The 15,580-nt window shown below is 42.7% G+C and overlaps 1 protein-coding gene across 3 annotated transcripts in view; it reads left to right on the top strand.

The window, feature by feature from the left end:
- Nucleotides 1–11,136: 11,136 nt before the first annotated feature.
- FSHR (follicle stimulating hormone receptor) overlaps nt 11,137–15,580 on the top strand; it is a 172,638-nt gene continuing 168,194 nt past the window's right edge. For all 3 annotated transcript variants that reach the window (XM_034764341.1, XM_034764340.1, XM_034764342.1), the window contains exon 1: nt 11,137–11,361. In XM_034764341.1, coding sequence (XP_034620232.1) covers nt 11,177–11,361 — 185 coding nt within the window. In that variant the 5' untranslated portion in view covers nt 11,137–11,176. The remainder of the gene's footprint in view (nt 11,362–15,580) is intronic.

The raw sequence follows: 15,580 nt of genomic DNA, 5'->3' as shown, positions 1-15,580 counted from the left end.
CCCAAAGCCATGCTCACAGTACTGTGGAGGTAGGAACAAAGAGCCCTGCAGCTCAGGGTGGCTCAGTTCCTGCCTCCCCTTCTGTGTGCAATGGGGACAGATGGTGAGTGTGCTCCTCCCTCCCCTGCAAAACCTGCTCTGGGACAGGGCAGAGGAAGGTGAAGAGCCCCTAGAGCTGCTCTCCCGCATCTGGAAGAGGGAGAGGTGACCCCCTGCAGCCTCTTATGCCTGGGAGAGGGGAGTGAAGAATCCCTGGAGGAGATGATGTGAGGAGAAGAGGGGTGGGGTGAAATTATGGGGGCTAAAGGCAGAGAATTGGCAGATGTGGGAGTGAGAGCTCCTGCAGCAGGGGCCAAAATCACCTTAGCAAATAAACTTGGGAGAGTGGACAACACTAATTGTCCCCCACACATGCTGGAGATGGGTAGAGGGAGTTCAAAAATCAAGACAGACCAAAAAAAAAAAAAAAAAACAACAATAAAATCTTAACTCATGATTTAACTCAAGGTCTGACCCTTGATTGTTTTTAATCTCTTGAGATTAACAAAACTGCATCTGTATGAGAGGCCCTGGGCTCCTACTGATCCTCAGATCTGTATAAATTCTAAAGATCCAGAGGGTTTGTGAGTGGGCCCCACAGCCTGTTCCACAAGGTATAGCAAGCTCTTCTTCCCAATAGAGGGATCTGGGAGGAACCTCAGAGTTTTCTACTCTTTCCGTGAGTTTTAGCCATGAAAAGGGACCAATCAAACTGTACGGGGAGACTTTGGCAAACCAGTAAAGTGCCTAAAACCACTATGGCTTATTGTTAAAAAGCAACCAATCAGGAAGCTGTAAATTGGCCATTCAGCAAACTCAGCTTGACCAAGGCAGGAGGGGAAGGGGTTTTGGAGTGCCATGGAAGGGGCAGCTTGACACCGTGTCCTTCCTGATAAGAATTGTGTCGAAGTTGCTGATACATGCATTTTAAAAGAGTAGGATATGCCCCAGGAATGTCTATTGGGGTCTCAGAGCTGCAGACTATAGAAAAACCCACACCTGGTTAATCAATAATCAGAAGGAACCTCTTGCTTGAAACTGCTTACTTAACAAGGTTTCTTTAAGGGACATGTCATTTTATTACTAGTGTATAAATAAGGGGAAAAAGCTTGAGATAGTTGGACTCGTTTGGGGACTCTTTTGGACTCTCCCTCTGGATACCTCTTGCGGTCCCTACCGGCAGACGGAAGATTTGGCCACCGGAAGGCTGCCGCTGTGTCACTCGAAAGCCACACTCAGCTTTGGTAATTATCAAGGGTTGGGGGTGTTTTACCAATCTTGTTGCAGACGTGTGTAAGTGCTTGAGACTAGTAAAGTTTAGCTTTAAGTGAAAGCACTCTTGTGTTGTCCTGTTTGTGCCAGCCATCTATTGGTTGGACGGCCGTGCCTCTCCTGATTTATTTCATGACACCTCCTCGCACAGAGTATAGTTACCAAGAGCTTTGGGTTGAAAGAACCCCAGGTAACACAGCAGTTGGAACATAATGATCACCTACAATTCCAATGGTCTCAAGTTGCAGTGGGGGAGGTCTAGGTTGGATATTAGGAAACACTATTTCACTAGGAAGGTGGGGAAACATTGGAATGGGTTACCTAGGGAGGTCGTGGAATCTCCATTCTTAGAGGTTTTTAAGGCCCGGCTTGACAAAGCCCTGGCTGGGATGATTTAGTTGGGGATGGTCCTGCCTTGAGCAGGGGCTTGGACTAGATGACCTCCTGAGGTTTCTTCCAACCCTAATATTCTATGAAGCTGTAAGTATTCAATACTTCTCAGGAGCTGGCTTTAAGGTACTGATCCTGTGCTCCTTAGTCATGCAAATCTCCCATGGACTTGAGTGGGACTTTTGCCAATATAAGAAGTTTAAGGTCAGGTTCTCATTTATTAGGACCTGACCAAGTATTAACAAATATAGCATAATATATATTAAGTATAATATTTATAATTTCCATCCTGCTTACCAATTTGAATGCTTAACAATCAATTATTAGAATCTAGACAGAAAAATAAAAAAGAACAGTAATAAACTTCCATATGGAGGAATCCATATGGGGAAGTAGAAGTGGGTGGCAACCTGGGCAGCAGTGATCATGAGATGGTTGAGTTCAGGATCCTCACAAAAGAAAGAAAGGAGAGTAGCAAAATACGGACCCTAGACTTCAGAAAAGCAGACTTTGACTCCCTTAGAGAACTGATGGGCAGGATCCCTTGGGAAGCTAATAACACTGGTCTACAATTTTTGAGAAGTCATCTGCTTCAGAGATACAATGTGCTATTTATGATGTATTTTGATGTGCTGAATTCAAATATGACAATTAAAACAACTGATTGGCTACTGTTTCTAAGATATTTAAGTTTTTACATTTTATGTCTATGTATATTGTGTAGATAGTAGAGTTTTAATCATAAATTGTAAACCTAGGTCTTTTCATGTGTTTATGGTTGTTTTACATGATAATATTTCACCCGTCCTGGTTATGTAACACTTTAAAAATCAGCAAAAGGGTTATATAAATAAAATTTATTATGAAACAAAAGGCAAAAAACTATTATGTACGTAGTTTAGTCCTATTCAGTGTCTACTCGGCGCTTCTTGGCTTGTCTCTTGTATTCATTAAATGGAGCATCTCTTGTCATTGTCCAGCAATAGTCTGCAAGCATTGATGGGCTCCATTTGCCTTGATAGCGTTTCTCCATTGTTGCAATGTCCTGGTGAAATCGCTCACCGTGCTCGTCGCTCACTGCTCCGCAGTTCGGTGGAAAAAAATCTAGATGAGAGTGCAAAAAACGTATCTTTAGTGACATGTTGCAACCAAGGCTTTTGTATGCCTTGAGGAGGTTTTCCGCCAACAACCTGTAGTTGTCTGCCTTGTTATTTCCTAGAAAATTTATTGCCACTAACTGGAAGGCTTTCCATGCCGTCTTTTCCTTGCCACGCAGTGCATGGTCAAATGCATCATCTCGAAGAAGTTCACAAATCTGAGGACCAACAAAGACACCTTCCTTTATCTTAGCTTCACTTAACCTTGGAAATTTTCCACGGAGGTACTTGAAAGCTGCTTGTGTTTTGTCAATGGCCTTGACAAAGTTCTTCATGAGACCCAGCTTGATGTGTAAGGGTGGTAACAAAATCTTCCTTGATTCAACAAGTGGTGGATGCTGAACACTTTTCCTCCCAGGCTCCAATGGCTGTCGGAGTGGCCAATCTTTCTTGATGTAGTGGGAATCTCTTGCACGACTATCCCATTCGCAGAGAAAACAGCAGTACTTTGTGTATCCAGTCTGCAGACCAAGCAAGAGAGCAACATCCTTCAAATCGCCACAAAGCTGCCACTGATGTTGGTCATAGTTTATGCACCTCAAAAGTTGTTTCATGTTGTCATAGGTTTCCTTCATATGGACTGCATGACCAACTGGAATTAATGGCAAAACATTGTCATTATGCAGTAAAACAGCTTTAAGACTCGCCTTCGATGAATCAATGAACAGTCTCCACTCATCTGGATTTTGACCGATGTTGAGGGTTGCCATCACACCATCAATGTTGTTGCAGGCTACAAGATCACCTTCCATGAAGAAGAATGGGACAAGATCCTTTTGACGGTCACGGAACATGGAAACCCTAACATCACCTGCCAGGAGATTCCACTGCTGTAGTCTGGAGCCCAACAGCTTTGCCTTACTCTTGGGTAGTTCCAAATCCCTGACAAGGTCATTCAATTCACCTTGTGTTATGAGGTGTGGTTCAGAGGAGGAGGATGGGAGAAAATGTGGGTCCTGTGACATTGATGGTTCAGGACCAGAAGTTTCATCCTCTTCCTCATCTGGCTCAAGTGAGTGATTCTGGTGCATCAGGAACCGGCAGTCCTTCTCTGTGGGATACTGGGCATATAGCTGATGGAATGTTTGGATAATGCACAGTCCACTTTTTCTTCTTTGACGCACTTTTCCCAACTGGAGGCACCATGTAGAAGTAACAATTGCTGGTATGATCTGTTGGCTCTTTCCAAATCATTGGCACTGTAAAAGGCATAGATTTCCTGTTCAACCACTAGCAAAGATTTGTTGCACAAGTGTTGCAGCATATGTGTGGGGCCCGCCTCTTGTCCTGATCTCCAATTTTGCAGCCAAAATAAAGGTGATAGGCTTTCTTAACCATAGTGGTTATACTGCGCTTTTGTGATGCAAAAGTCACTTCACCACAAACATAGCAGAAGTTATCTGCACTTGTTCACACAAGTACGAAGCATCTCACTTTGGCTAAACAGAAATGTGTCCCTTTGCAAAATCAAACACTGACAAATAAGAGAGCACGACACTGTATGATTTCTAGAGCTGATATAGGGCAATTTGTTTGGCAGAGTGATGTAAGCTTCATTATGATTGCATCATCCATGACTTCTAGGAATAACATGATGCAATTCATATCATGTATGACGCAATACCAGCTTCAGATTGCATCATTCATTGTTTTGCCTAAAAAGCAAGTACTGTCCAAACCCAGGCATAGATTTATTCATAGATCCAGTCAAAGATGTATTTTATTCATTTCTGGTTGAAATTGAGATCCCTTCCCTTTATAACTCACTTATCCTCCACCATTCCCAAGTCAAAGGTCGTATATACTGACCCAATAGCATATCTTGAAAACTAGAGCCAATCAACAATTTTAAGCATCATTTTCGTTCTCAGTGACCCAGAATTAGTAAAGTTTGACTACATTTATTTCAAAAGTATTTTGGCTGTAGAGCAGTGTAAGAGGGGGAAAAGAGTCCAGGAAAGCTGGTTGTATTTTAAAAAAGCCTTATTGAGGACACAGGAACAAAGTATCCCAATATGCAGAAAGAATAGCAAATATGGCAGGCGACCAGCTTGGCTTAACAGTGAAATCTTCAGTGAGCTTAAACTCAAAAAGGAAGCTTACAAGAAATAGAAACTTAGACAAATGACCAGGGAGAAGTATAAAAATATTGCTCAAGCATGCAGGGCTGTAATCAGGAAGGCCAAAAAGCAACTGGAGTTGCAGCTAGCAAGGGATGTGAGGGGTAACAAGAAGGGTTTCTACAGGTATGTTAGCAACAAGAAAAAGGTCAGGGAAAGTGTGGGACCCTTAATGAAATGGGGAGGCAACATAGTGACAAATGATGTTGAAAAAACTGAAGGAATCAATGCTTTTTTTGCCTTGGTCTTCACAGATAAGGTCAGCTCCCACATTGCTGTCCTGGGCAACACAGTATGGGAGGAGGTGAGCAGCCCTCAGTGGTGAAAGACCAGGTTAAGGACTATTTAGAAAAGCTGGACATGCACAAGTCCATGGGTCCAGATCTAATGCATCCAAAGGTGCTGAGGGAGTTGGCTGATGTGATTGCAGAGCCATTGGCCATTATCTTTGAAAACTCGTGGAGATTGGGGGAGGTCCCGGATGACTGGAAAAAGGCAAATATAGTGCCCATCTTTAAAAAAGAGAAGGAGAACCTGGGGAACTACAGACCGGTCAGCCTCATCTCAGTCCCTGGAGCAGGTCCTCAAGGAAACCATTTTGAAACACTTGGAGGCGAGGAAGGTGATCAGGAACAGTCAATATGGATTCACCAAGGGTAAGTCATGCCTTACCAACCTGATTGTCTTCTATGATAAGATAACTGGCTCTGTGGATATGGGGAAAGCAGTGGATATGATATATCTTGACTTTAGCAAAGCTTTTGATACAGTCTCCCACAGTATTCTTGCCAGCAAGTTAAAAAAGTATGGATTGGATAAATGGACTATAAGGTGGATAGAAATCTAGCTAGCTTGTCGGGCTCAACGGGTAGTGATCAATGGCTTGATGTCTAGTTGGCAGCCGGTATCAAGCGGAGTGCTCCAGGGGTCAGTCATGGGGCCGGTTTTGTTCAACATCTTTATTAATGATCTGGATGATGGGATGAATTGCACCTTCAGCAAGTTCGTGGATGACACTGAGCTGGGGGAGAGATAGATACAGTGGAGGGTAGGGATAGGGTCCAGAGTGACCTAGACAAATTGGAGGATTGGGCCAAAAGAAATCTGATGATGTTCAACAAGGACAAGTGCAGAGTCCTGCTCTTAGGACGGAAGAATCCCATTCACCGCTATAGGCTAGGGACCGACTGGCTAAGCAGCAGTCCTGCAGAAAAGGACCTGGGGATTACAGTGGATGAGAAGCTGGATATGAGTTGGCAGTGTGCTCTTGTTGCCAAGAAGGCTAATGGCATATTGGGCTGCATTAGTAGAAGCATTGCCAGCAGATGGAGGGAAGTGATTATTCCCTTCTATTCGGCACTGGTGAGGCCACATCTGGAGTATTGAGTCCAGTTTTGGCCCCTCCGCTACAGAAAGGATGTGGACAAATTGGAGAGAGTTCAGTGGAGGGCAACAAAAATTACCAGGGGGCTGTGGCAAATGAGTTACAAGGAGAAGCTGAAGGAACTGGGCTTGTTTAGTCTGCAGAAGAGTGAGGGGGGATTTCATAGCAGCCTTCAACTATCTGAAGGGGGGTTCCAAAAAGGATGGAGCTTGGCTGTTCTCAGTGGTGGCAGATGACAGAACAAGGAGCAATGGTCTCAAATTGCAATCAGGGTGGTCTAGTTTGAATATTAGGAAATACTATTTCACTAGGAGGGTGGTGAAGCACTGGAATAGGTTACCTAAGGAGGTGGTAGAATCTCCATCCTTAAAAGTTTTTAAGGCCTGGCTTGACAAAGCCTTGGCTGGGTAATTAGTTGGTGTTGGTCCTGCTTTGAGCAGGGGTTTGGACTAGATGACCTCCTGAGGTCTCTTCCAACCCTAATCTTCTATGATTCTATGAATCTTCCTTTTAAAATAAACTAATTAGCACTGTAACATTTTGCAATGGAAAAAAAGGCTGTGATTGGGTGTATATCCTTCACTTGCAGAGAAAGAGTCAACTAGAGTCAGAGAGCAATTTGTGCACCTGGAATATGGGCCAAACACAATTTAGGAATAGGACCTGTTGCATGGCAGAATTAAGGAAGAGTCCTAGCTGAGAGGAGCAAGGTGACTTATAGAGGAAGGACTTCAGGGCAGTAGAAGGGAGGCAGGAGGCCCACGGGAGAGTAGGCCTTGGGCTTCTTTCTCAAGGAGTGGTGGCAAAGGGCCATGAGAAACACTGGGAGCCACAGGAAGCAAGCTCATGTATGAAGTGAGCCTTGACCAAAGGGTAAGGCGGCAGGGAGGCAGACCTGGGTTGTTTTCCTACGGAAAGAGAGAAGCATAGAATCATAGAATATTAGGGTTGGAAGGGACCTCAGGAGGTCATCTAGTCCAACCTCCTGCTCAAAGCAGGACACGCAAAGAACTTTGAGAGAGGCAGACAGAAGCCAAGCCTTCAGGGAGAAATTCTGGGAGATGTTGCTTGTTAAAGGAGCAGGAAGGACTTCTGCTGAGTCTGTGAAGGGGTGAAGAGTTTGTAGAGGAGTGAACCCAAAAAGATGTTGAGGTAGGAAGTAGCCCAGGGAGTCACAGGCAGTCTGAGGAAGTAGGCTTTAGCTCAGGGGTGGGCAAACTATGGCTCGGGGGCTGCATCCAGCCCTTCAGACATTTTAATCTGGCCCTCGAGCTCCTGCCGGGGAGCAGGTTCCAGGGCTTTCCATGCTCCAGGTGTGCCATGGCTCCATGTGGCTCCCACAAGCAGCAGCATGTCCCCCCTCTGGCTCCTATGTGTAGGGGCAGCCAGGGGGCTCCGCACGCTGCCCCCGCCCCGAGTGCCACCCCCGCAGCTCCCATTGGCCAGCAACCACGGCCAATGGGAGCTGCAGGGGTGGTACCGGCGGATGGGGCAGCGTGCAGAACCGCCTGGCTATGCCTCCACATAGGAGCTGGAGAGGGGACATGCAACGGCTTCCAGGAGCTACTTGAGGTAAGTGCCGCCTGGAGACTGCACACCTGACCCCCCTCCAACACTCAACCCCCTGTCCCAGCCCTGACCCACCTCCCACCCTTTGAACCCCTTGGTCCCACCCTCCTGCACCCCAGATCCCACCCCCCCAGCTGGAGCCCTCACTCCCACAGCTGCACCCCAACCCCCTTCCCCAGCCCCGAGCCACCTCCTGCACTCTAAACTCCTCATTTCTGGCCCCATCCAAGAGCCCACACCCCCAGTTGGAGTCCTCGCTCCCCCTGCACCTCAGCCCCCAATTTTGTAAGCATTTGTGGCCTGCCATACAATTTACATACCCAGATGTGACCCTTGGGCCAAAACATTTGCCCACCCCTGCCTTAGCTGCTTCCTATAGTGTCCCTAGTGTAGAGGGAGGGCCTGTGTTTCCCTACCAATCACCAAGGAAGGTGGCATGAAAGCACCTGAAATAAGAGGTGTAAACCACTGATCCCAGAGTCAGGCTGAAGACCTGGCATAATGTCACTGGACTGTTTATGGAATTCTGTTACCCTTTAAGGGATGGGACTGAACATAACCTGGCTAGAGGCTGAGTCTCACGGGAATCACCACAAGTTTGAAGTGGCTGAGGAGAGGGAGCAGCAACAAGAGGAGTCTGCTGTGCCATACACAGCCATGAAGGGGTACACTGGCTGGTGAATGACTCTTCTGTTGAGGGAGTCCTAAAATCTGGTAGATAGCACTCTAGTGCTTCTTTTAAAAGGGGAACAAAATGTTCAAAATTCCAAGGGCCTTAAATAACTATGTAATTTTTTTGAGTGTTTGCATTAAACAACCCCAAAATATTGGAAGAATCTTAACTCCATGTCAGTGGTGGATAATTGTAAATCAGAAATAAGTATTGAAAGCAACAACACCATAGATTCTGAGGTGGGGGATAGCTAAAGCTCTAGCCATGATGATCAGGGAAGATATTTAGAAGAGCTATAAACAGCTTTATTCTCATACTTAGTTTGCTGCTTTTTCTTAGACCTTACTCTTTTTTCATACACAGTTGCCTGGTCACAGATTACTATTTTAAGGCAATGGTTAACGAGTCTAATTGATGTTGGGACTGTATTAAAAGTCAGTGATTATATTTTTTTCGTGTCCTTGTACTAGTATTACAGAGCCAGATCTTCAGCTCATGTAAACTAATGTAGTCAGTGGCCTTCACTGATGTAATTTGAGAATAACTTGTCTGAAGTCAGTGGAGCAACTCCCACTTCAAAGTTGCATAGGAGAGCAGAGTTTGGCCCTTAAGAGAAAAGGCTGAAAATTTTGTATCAACTCTAGTAGGCTTAAGAAACTCCTTTCATTCTTAGGTGATAGTTGTGAATTGATTAGTTGTGGCTCTAATGCAGAGGGTAATCTTGTGTTGCCAGCTCCCATCATTTTATTGAGTCTCACTACACATGGTGTTTTTTCTTAAAGCCCTGGTTCCCTAGACTCGTACCATTTCATGAAAATCGTAGCTTTTATTTTTATTTTTTTAAAGGCTAGCCTCCATGATTGCAAAGAAAAGCTTGAATCCATCTCTTTAAAAAAGCTGATGATTTTGTGGGCTTGACTCATGATTTTTAAATGGTTGGAGTTGGTAATACTGGTAAAGCAAAACTTATTTATATCTTGATTGCTGTAGCTTTAAAACTCAATAATTGGGAAAATACTTGTGTGTTCCATGATGATGGTTTAAATTTAATTTCCTGCATACCAATTCTTCCATATATGGCTTCTACCATGACCAAACAATAGATGTAACTGGGTTTATGGACCCAAAATTAATCAAATTGAGATCTGTATTGCTATCCTTTCTTATGGGTACTAATTAATGGACATGTTCACATAGTGTTATTGCATTTTACAAAATATTTTGCATATTCATGTAGTGAAATATTGATCATTTATATAAATAAGTTTCAACATAAAAGATTAAGACATTTCTCTTTGGCTAAATGTTCTTCTGCCCCACATAAACCTCGGATATCCTGGTACTTTCAACAGCAATTTCAGTTAAAAGGCTTCAAGAACTAGAGATTCAACACAGAAAAATCTTACTAATCTTAGTTAGTCCTATTGACTTTTGGCCAAATCTCAAAGTCTTTACTCAAGCCAGCTTCAGTGAAGTAATATGGAATTTGCCATTGAAATCAATGGCAGTTTGTTTGAGAGAGGACTGAGGATGAGACCATAGGACGTAGCCTTTTAATTTGAGTTCCAAAGCTTCAATTAGAAAATGAAGGAAGAGGTTTAAATTCCTATTTCTTGTGGACATGAGCTGGTGTAAGTTGGTAGAATGACTCAGTGAAAGGAAACAGTTGTAGTTAGCAAGGTCTCTTTCTCAAGGATTCTTATTTTATAACGGGACAGAAAAATAATTTAACTTGAGTGTAAAGTAAATGGATAAACTCCACAAGCTAGAGTCTTGTGACTTGTCTTTATGGAGTCTTGCCTTCCTGAAGACATTTCCTCCTCTGTCTCCCAGATAGCTGTTCTTGTAGCCCTTCCCTGTTCCTCCACATGGGAGTGGAGATTAAATTAACTCCTTGTTCATCAGGAACCATTTACTGCCCCTGCATGCTCTCTCACCAGGGTTTCTCCAAAGACACAAGCCAACAAATGTGCTCAAACTGTGCCCTAAGAGTGTGAGAAATGTTAATTAAAAATGTGTATTTTGCTTTGGTTTTGGAGACTGCATCCTTTTTAAGTCAAGTAAAAATCATTCAGTAAAATCCACCATAGAATTCTTGTGTGCTTGCCACAGGAAGTCACAAAGTACTAGCAAAGAATTAAAGTTCTTGACTAGAAAAGCCAGCAGCATTTGTAAGGAGAGAGGGATCCAGCAATAACAGGTAAAAGTTCTTGGTCCCTACTAGCTATTGTTTAATATTGTACATGCAAAACACAGCTGTAGAAAGAGAACTTTTTGCAGTGTAAATATGCAAAAGATTTAAAACACTTTAATAATCTAATTAAAGTTCTGTGGCTTCATCCACGCCACTTGAAACATAAAATAAGTTTTATCACATAACAAGTTCCTGTTAGTATACAACTCCTCTCTACACCTTCCCTAAAATGCTTATGGAGCACAGGCCATGAAATGAAACTTGCAAACAAGTCATCCCCTAAGAATCACATGATTCACTTCAGCTTTTAAGGCGGATCTTCAATTAGAGGAGTCATTTCTAGTCCTGCAGTAGAAGGCTGTAGAGCCTTCCTTTTAAATGAGGGAGGAGAGCACATATGTAAAGACTAACATGTCTTTTTTTTTAATCTGTTTGGTGGTTTTCCTGGGTGATTGCTGTGGATGTCAGCATCATCTCTGTCGGTGCTCTGACAGGATATTCATCTGTCAGGAGAGCAAAGTGATCCAGATTCCTCAGGACATTCCCAGGAACTCTACTGAACTGTAAGTAAGGAAAGGGAGCTGTTGCAATTTTCAAGCAGCAGCTTTGCTGTTATCTTGCAAAATAAACTGTTGCTTGGCAAACCAACATGCTCAGTTTCGGAGGAGTCCAGGGGTTCATGTAAGACTTATACCAGCTGTTTTAAAAGCAGAGCACTCTGTCACACTCATTAAATCACCATATCCCCCTCAAAACCTTAATACTCTGTATAATAAGAGCCTCTGTTACTCTAATCTCTATTTTAACATCTTAGTTGAGAAAAGATCAGTTAAATATTGCAAAGTTTGCAAATATTGCTTCCAAAGGAAACTATTTTTTTTATTATTTGTATTATCCTAGTATCTAGGAATCTAAGCTTTCCTTACAACCTGCTTTAGCATAACTGAGTGGAATATATACCATGTTTTGCCTGCCATAAGGAACTTCGGAAACATTTTGTTTGTACAGTAGTAACTCTCTAGAGAAGTGTTGATTTGCCAAAAAGGAATTTGTGGTTTTCATGTGTAGTACTTTACAGGGTTATCAGTCATCCACCCACACCCCCAAAAAATTTCTGAATAAAAAGGTGATTCTCATCATCCATGGAAACACTGACTGCATTAATGATGATAAATAAAGCAAAGATTTAGTGTGGTCTCAGATAGTTGCTTTATTGTTCTTAGAGTTTCTAGTTGTTTCCCATAGGATGACATGTACAGTACTAGACATCAGATATCTTCTAATTTGGTGACAAGGCTAATGAAATAATTCACACAAAATCCAATATTGACCATTAAAATAAGCCAAACTGTGTTCTCTCTTTTCTTTGCTTTAAAGCAGCTACACCATAATCAACTAATACCACAACCTGATGTAAAATAAGCATACCTGGGTAAATCCTTTAATAGTAATTATAGCAGCCAGTTTGGATGGAAAGGCCAAGGCAGAATAATACAGCTGATCATTCACTAGCTAGATTTTACAAACCATTGTACATCTGTTATACTAAAATTATCCCACAGCTTTTGAGCACAAAGGATTTTATTTTTAATTTAACAGAAGGGGTGGTCAAAATTTGTGTTAGGCATGCAGCTTAAGTAAAAGCAATAGACTGCAGTGAGACTCTTGAAAAAATGACTAAATTAACTACAGGAAGGCAGTGAATATTTAAATCATTATACAACCAACTAGAGGGAAAATAATCCATGTACGATTTGGGTGGTCTAAATCCTGGGTGAACCACACTCCAAGCATAGATGGCTAATTGTGATTTGTTTCTTTAGATTACACAGTTAGAATCTGCCATCTAGGGACTACACAAATCAGTATATCCTTGTTTAGAGTTCCATTTCCTTATAAAAACATAGGCACCTGTTAAAGTGGGGGCTTAGTAAGGAGTGGTCAGCCATTTAAGGAGTTATCAGGGGATTGCTAATTAGCCAGCTTCTCAGAATGACTATTGACCCTGTGGGGTGTAATTACTGAAACAGGCTATTTGGAGAAAGCCTTTATATGTTTAAAAACAGTAAATAAATGCTTTCTTCTTGAAATATTATGTATCTAATTATAACCATGAGAGTTAGAAACACAGGCCAGACTGTCTTCTCACTTACACCAGTTTTACATCCCTTGATGAAATCTCGTCCCCATTGTAGTCAATGATAAAACTTTCATTGATTTCAGTAAGGTCAGGATTTTACCCATAGTCATCTCTAACATACATCTGTGTAAATGCTTTTCACTCAGGTGCTGATTGTGTGAGAGAGAGCAGAAATACAGTACTGTTCATTTTTTTTTTTTCTCGCTTTCCTCTGCAGCATGGCCACAGGTCATTTGCAGGTTTAAACTAGTGTAAATGGTGACTTTAAACCATGATTTGAGGACTTGAGTAACTCGGCCAGAAGGTAGGGGACTATATCAGGAGTGGGTGAGGTTCTTTGGCCTGTAATGTGCAGGAGGTCAGACTAGTTGATCACAATGGTCCCTTATGACCTTAAAGTCAGAGGATCTGGGTGTCTTCAGCATACTTCTGGCATTTCACCCTGTTTCGCTAGCTCTCCTAATGGGTTCATATAGATGCTGAATAATATGATGAGCCCTGGGCCTCTATATGTGAAAGCTTTAGAAATGGAGGAAGACGTGCCCATTGCAAACCTGTGAGGTCGGTCCAAAAGAAAGGACGGGAGCTATTTCAGGGTGTCTCTGTTCCACCCCTGGAGTTTCTTAGAATCAGCACAGACGTACCAGGTGATTTGTTGTATCAGTTAAACCAGAGAAGTAATACAGGATGAGTATGGATGTTTCCCTTTACTCTGGCAGAAAGGGGTCATCTACTCAAGAGCAACATGTGGTGTTTTGGAATCATGCCCTGACCTGAAGTTTGACTGAGAGGAAAATCTCAGACACTGGCTGCTGACAAGTGACATAAGTCTTTTTTTGATTTCTTGATTACCTTACTGAGAAATGGGAGCTCAGATATTAGGAGTTGATTGTGGGCTCTCCAGCATTGCACAATGGCTTCCTCATTATTGTTTGGGCTATTGCACACTTTAGAGCAGGCACTGATTCACCTCATCAAAGGAAGTGTTGGCGATCTGTCAGGAGAGTTCACAGGAGTTCTGCTTGTTCTTGCCATCCAGAAATGATGTAGAGGTCCGAGTCACAGGTGGTGGCCCTCATTGCAGTTATTGTTTCCACGACTACTACTTGTGTGCATAGGCCAAATTATTGGAAGGAGACTGTTCTGTTTCCAGTTGTTTTCTTGCTGGCTTAGGAGGCCTTCCTGGATGGAATTTGGCAGGGTCCAAGATTTCAAGAAGGAGACCTCCATGATGGTTTCTTATTCTTGTCTGAGGGAGAAGGTGCTCTGTTCAGGACAAAAAGATGGTTCTTGCATTTCTTATGGCCTCATCCAGCTGAAAAGTTTGTCCAGAATGTGGCCAGCTGAGTGTTTCTCGTGATAACCCACGAGAAATCAAAGGTGGAGACTTCAGATAGAAAGAGAGTTTTGGATTAGTGTATCAAAGGGTTGGTTAGCCAGTTGGGAGACATCTCTAAAAACCAGTGGTGTCAATTAAAAGCACCCCTCTTAAATATAGGACACTATGCTTATTTAGGATTTAAAAGTTTTTGAAGTCCTATTTAACGTTTGTCTTTCTTCTTCCTGTTCTTTGACATTAAATTTAGGTATGGGTAAACTCTTTAGGGGTGTGTGTGTGTGTATGTGTGTGTGTGTTTTTGTTTTGTTTTTTGAACAGATCCTTCTTGAGATTTGACAAAATACACTTAACAACAAAAAGGTCTGACCCGATGTACTTCATCTTTTCATCTGGGAGTGGAAGTAGAAATATCATGAAAGAAGTTACTTTTATAACAATACATTGTTCTTCTATAGGGCCTTTCATCTGAGGGGAGGTGGTATCTCACAAAACTGGGTGACTGGGCAGCAAAATGACAGATGAAATTCAATGTTGATAATGCAAAGTAATGCACATTGGAAAACATAATTTCAACTATACATTCAAAATGACAGGCTCTAAATTAGCTGTTACCATTCAAGAAAGAGATCTTGGAGTCATTATGGATAGTTCCCTGAAAACATCTATTCAATGTGCAGTGGCAGTCAAAAAAGCTAACGGAATGTTAGGAACCATTCGGAAAGGGATATAATAAGACAGAAAATATCATAATTCCACTATATAGATCCATGATCTGCTACACACCTTTAATATCATGGGCAGTTCTGGTCACCCCATCTCAAGATTTCACCACATGTATTGTGTACATTTTGAAAATCAACATTCCAGTTTCACCAAGTGGTTTAGGATAGGGCCCGGCTCCAGGGTTTTGGCCGCCGCAAGCAGCTGCCAAAAAAAAAAAAAAGTCGTGATCTGCGGCAGCAATTCGTCAGGAGGTCCTTCGCTCCGAGCCAGAGTGAGGGACTGTCCGCCGAATTGCCACCGAATAGCTGGACGTGCCGCCCCTCTCCGCAGTGGCCACCCCAAGCACCTGCTTGACAAGATGGTGCCTGGAGCCGGCCCTATTTAGGATGAATCACCACTGGTAAAGAATATATTTTGACCATTTTCTCTCAAACCTCTGCAAACCACAAACATTGGATTTTTCTTGCCTTCTGCACAGGAGTCTTTGTACTGTTGCTCAATGCTATTTATTTTTAGACTATCATGTCAAGCTTGGGTAGATGTCTGACCATTGAATAGTCAGCCACCTTGAAATAGCAAA

The sequence above is a fragment of the Trachemys scripta genome, chromosome 3 (genome assembly GCF_013100865.1).
Source record: "Trachemys scripta elegans isolate TJP31775 chromosome 3, CAS_Tse_1.0, whole genome shotgun sequence".
Lineage (NCBI taxonomy): Eukaryota > Metazoa > Chordata > Testudines > Emydidae > Trachemys > Trachemys scripta.
Note: the sequence above shows the minus strand (reverse complement) of the source record. Positions and strands in the feature narration are given on the sequence as shown.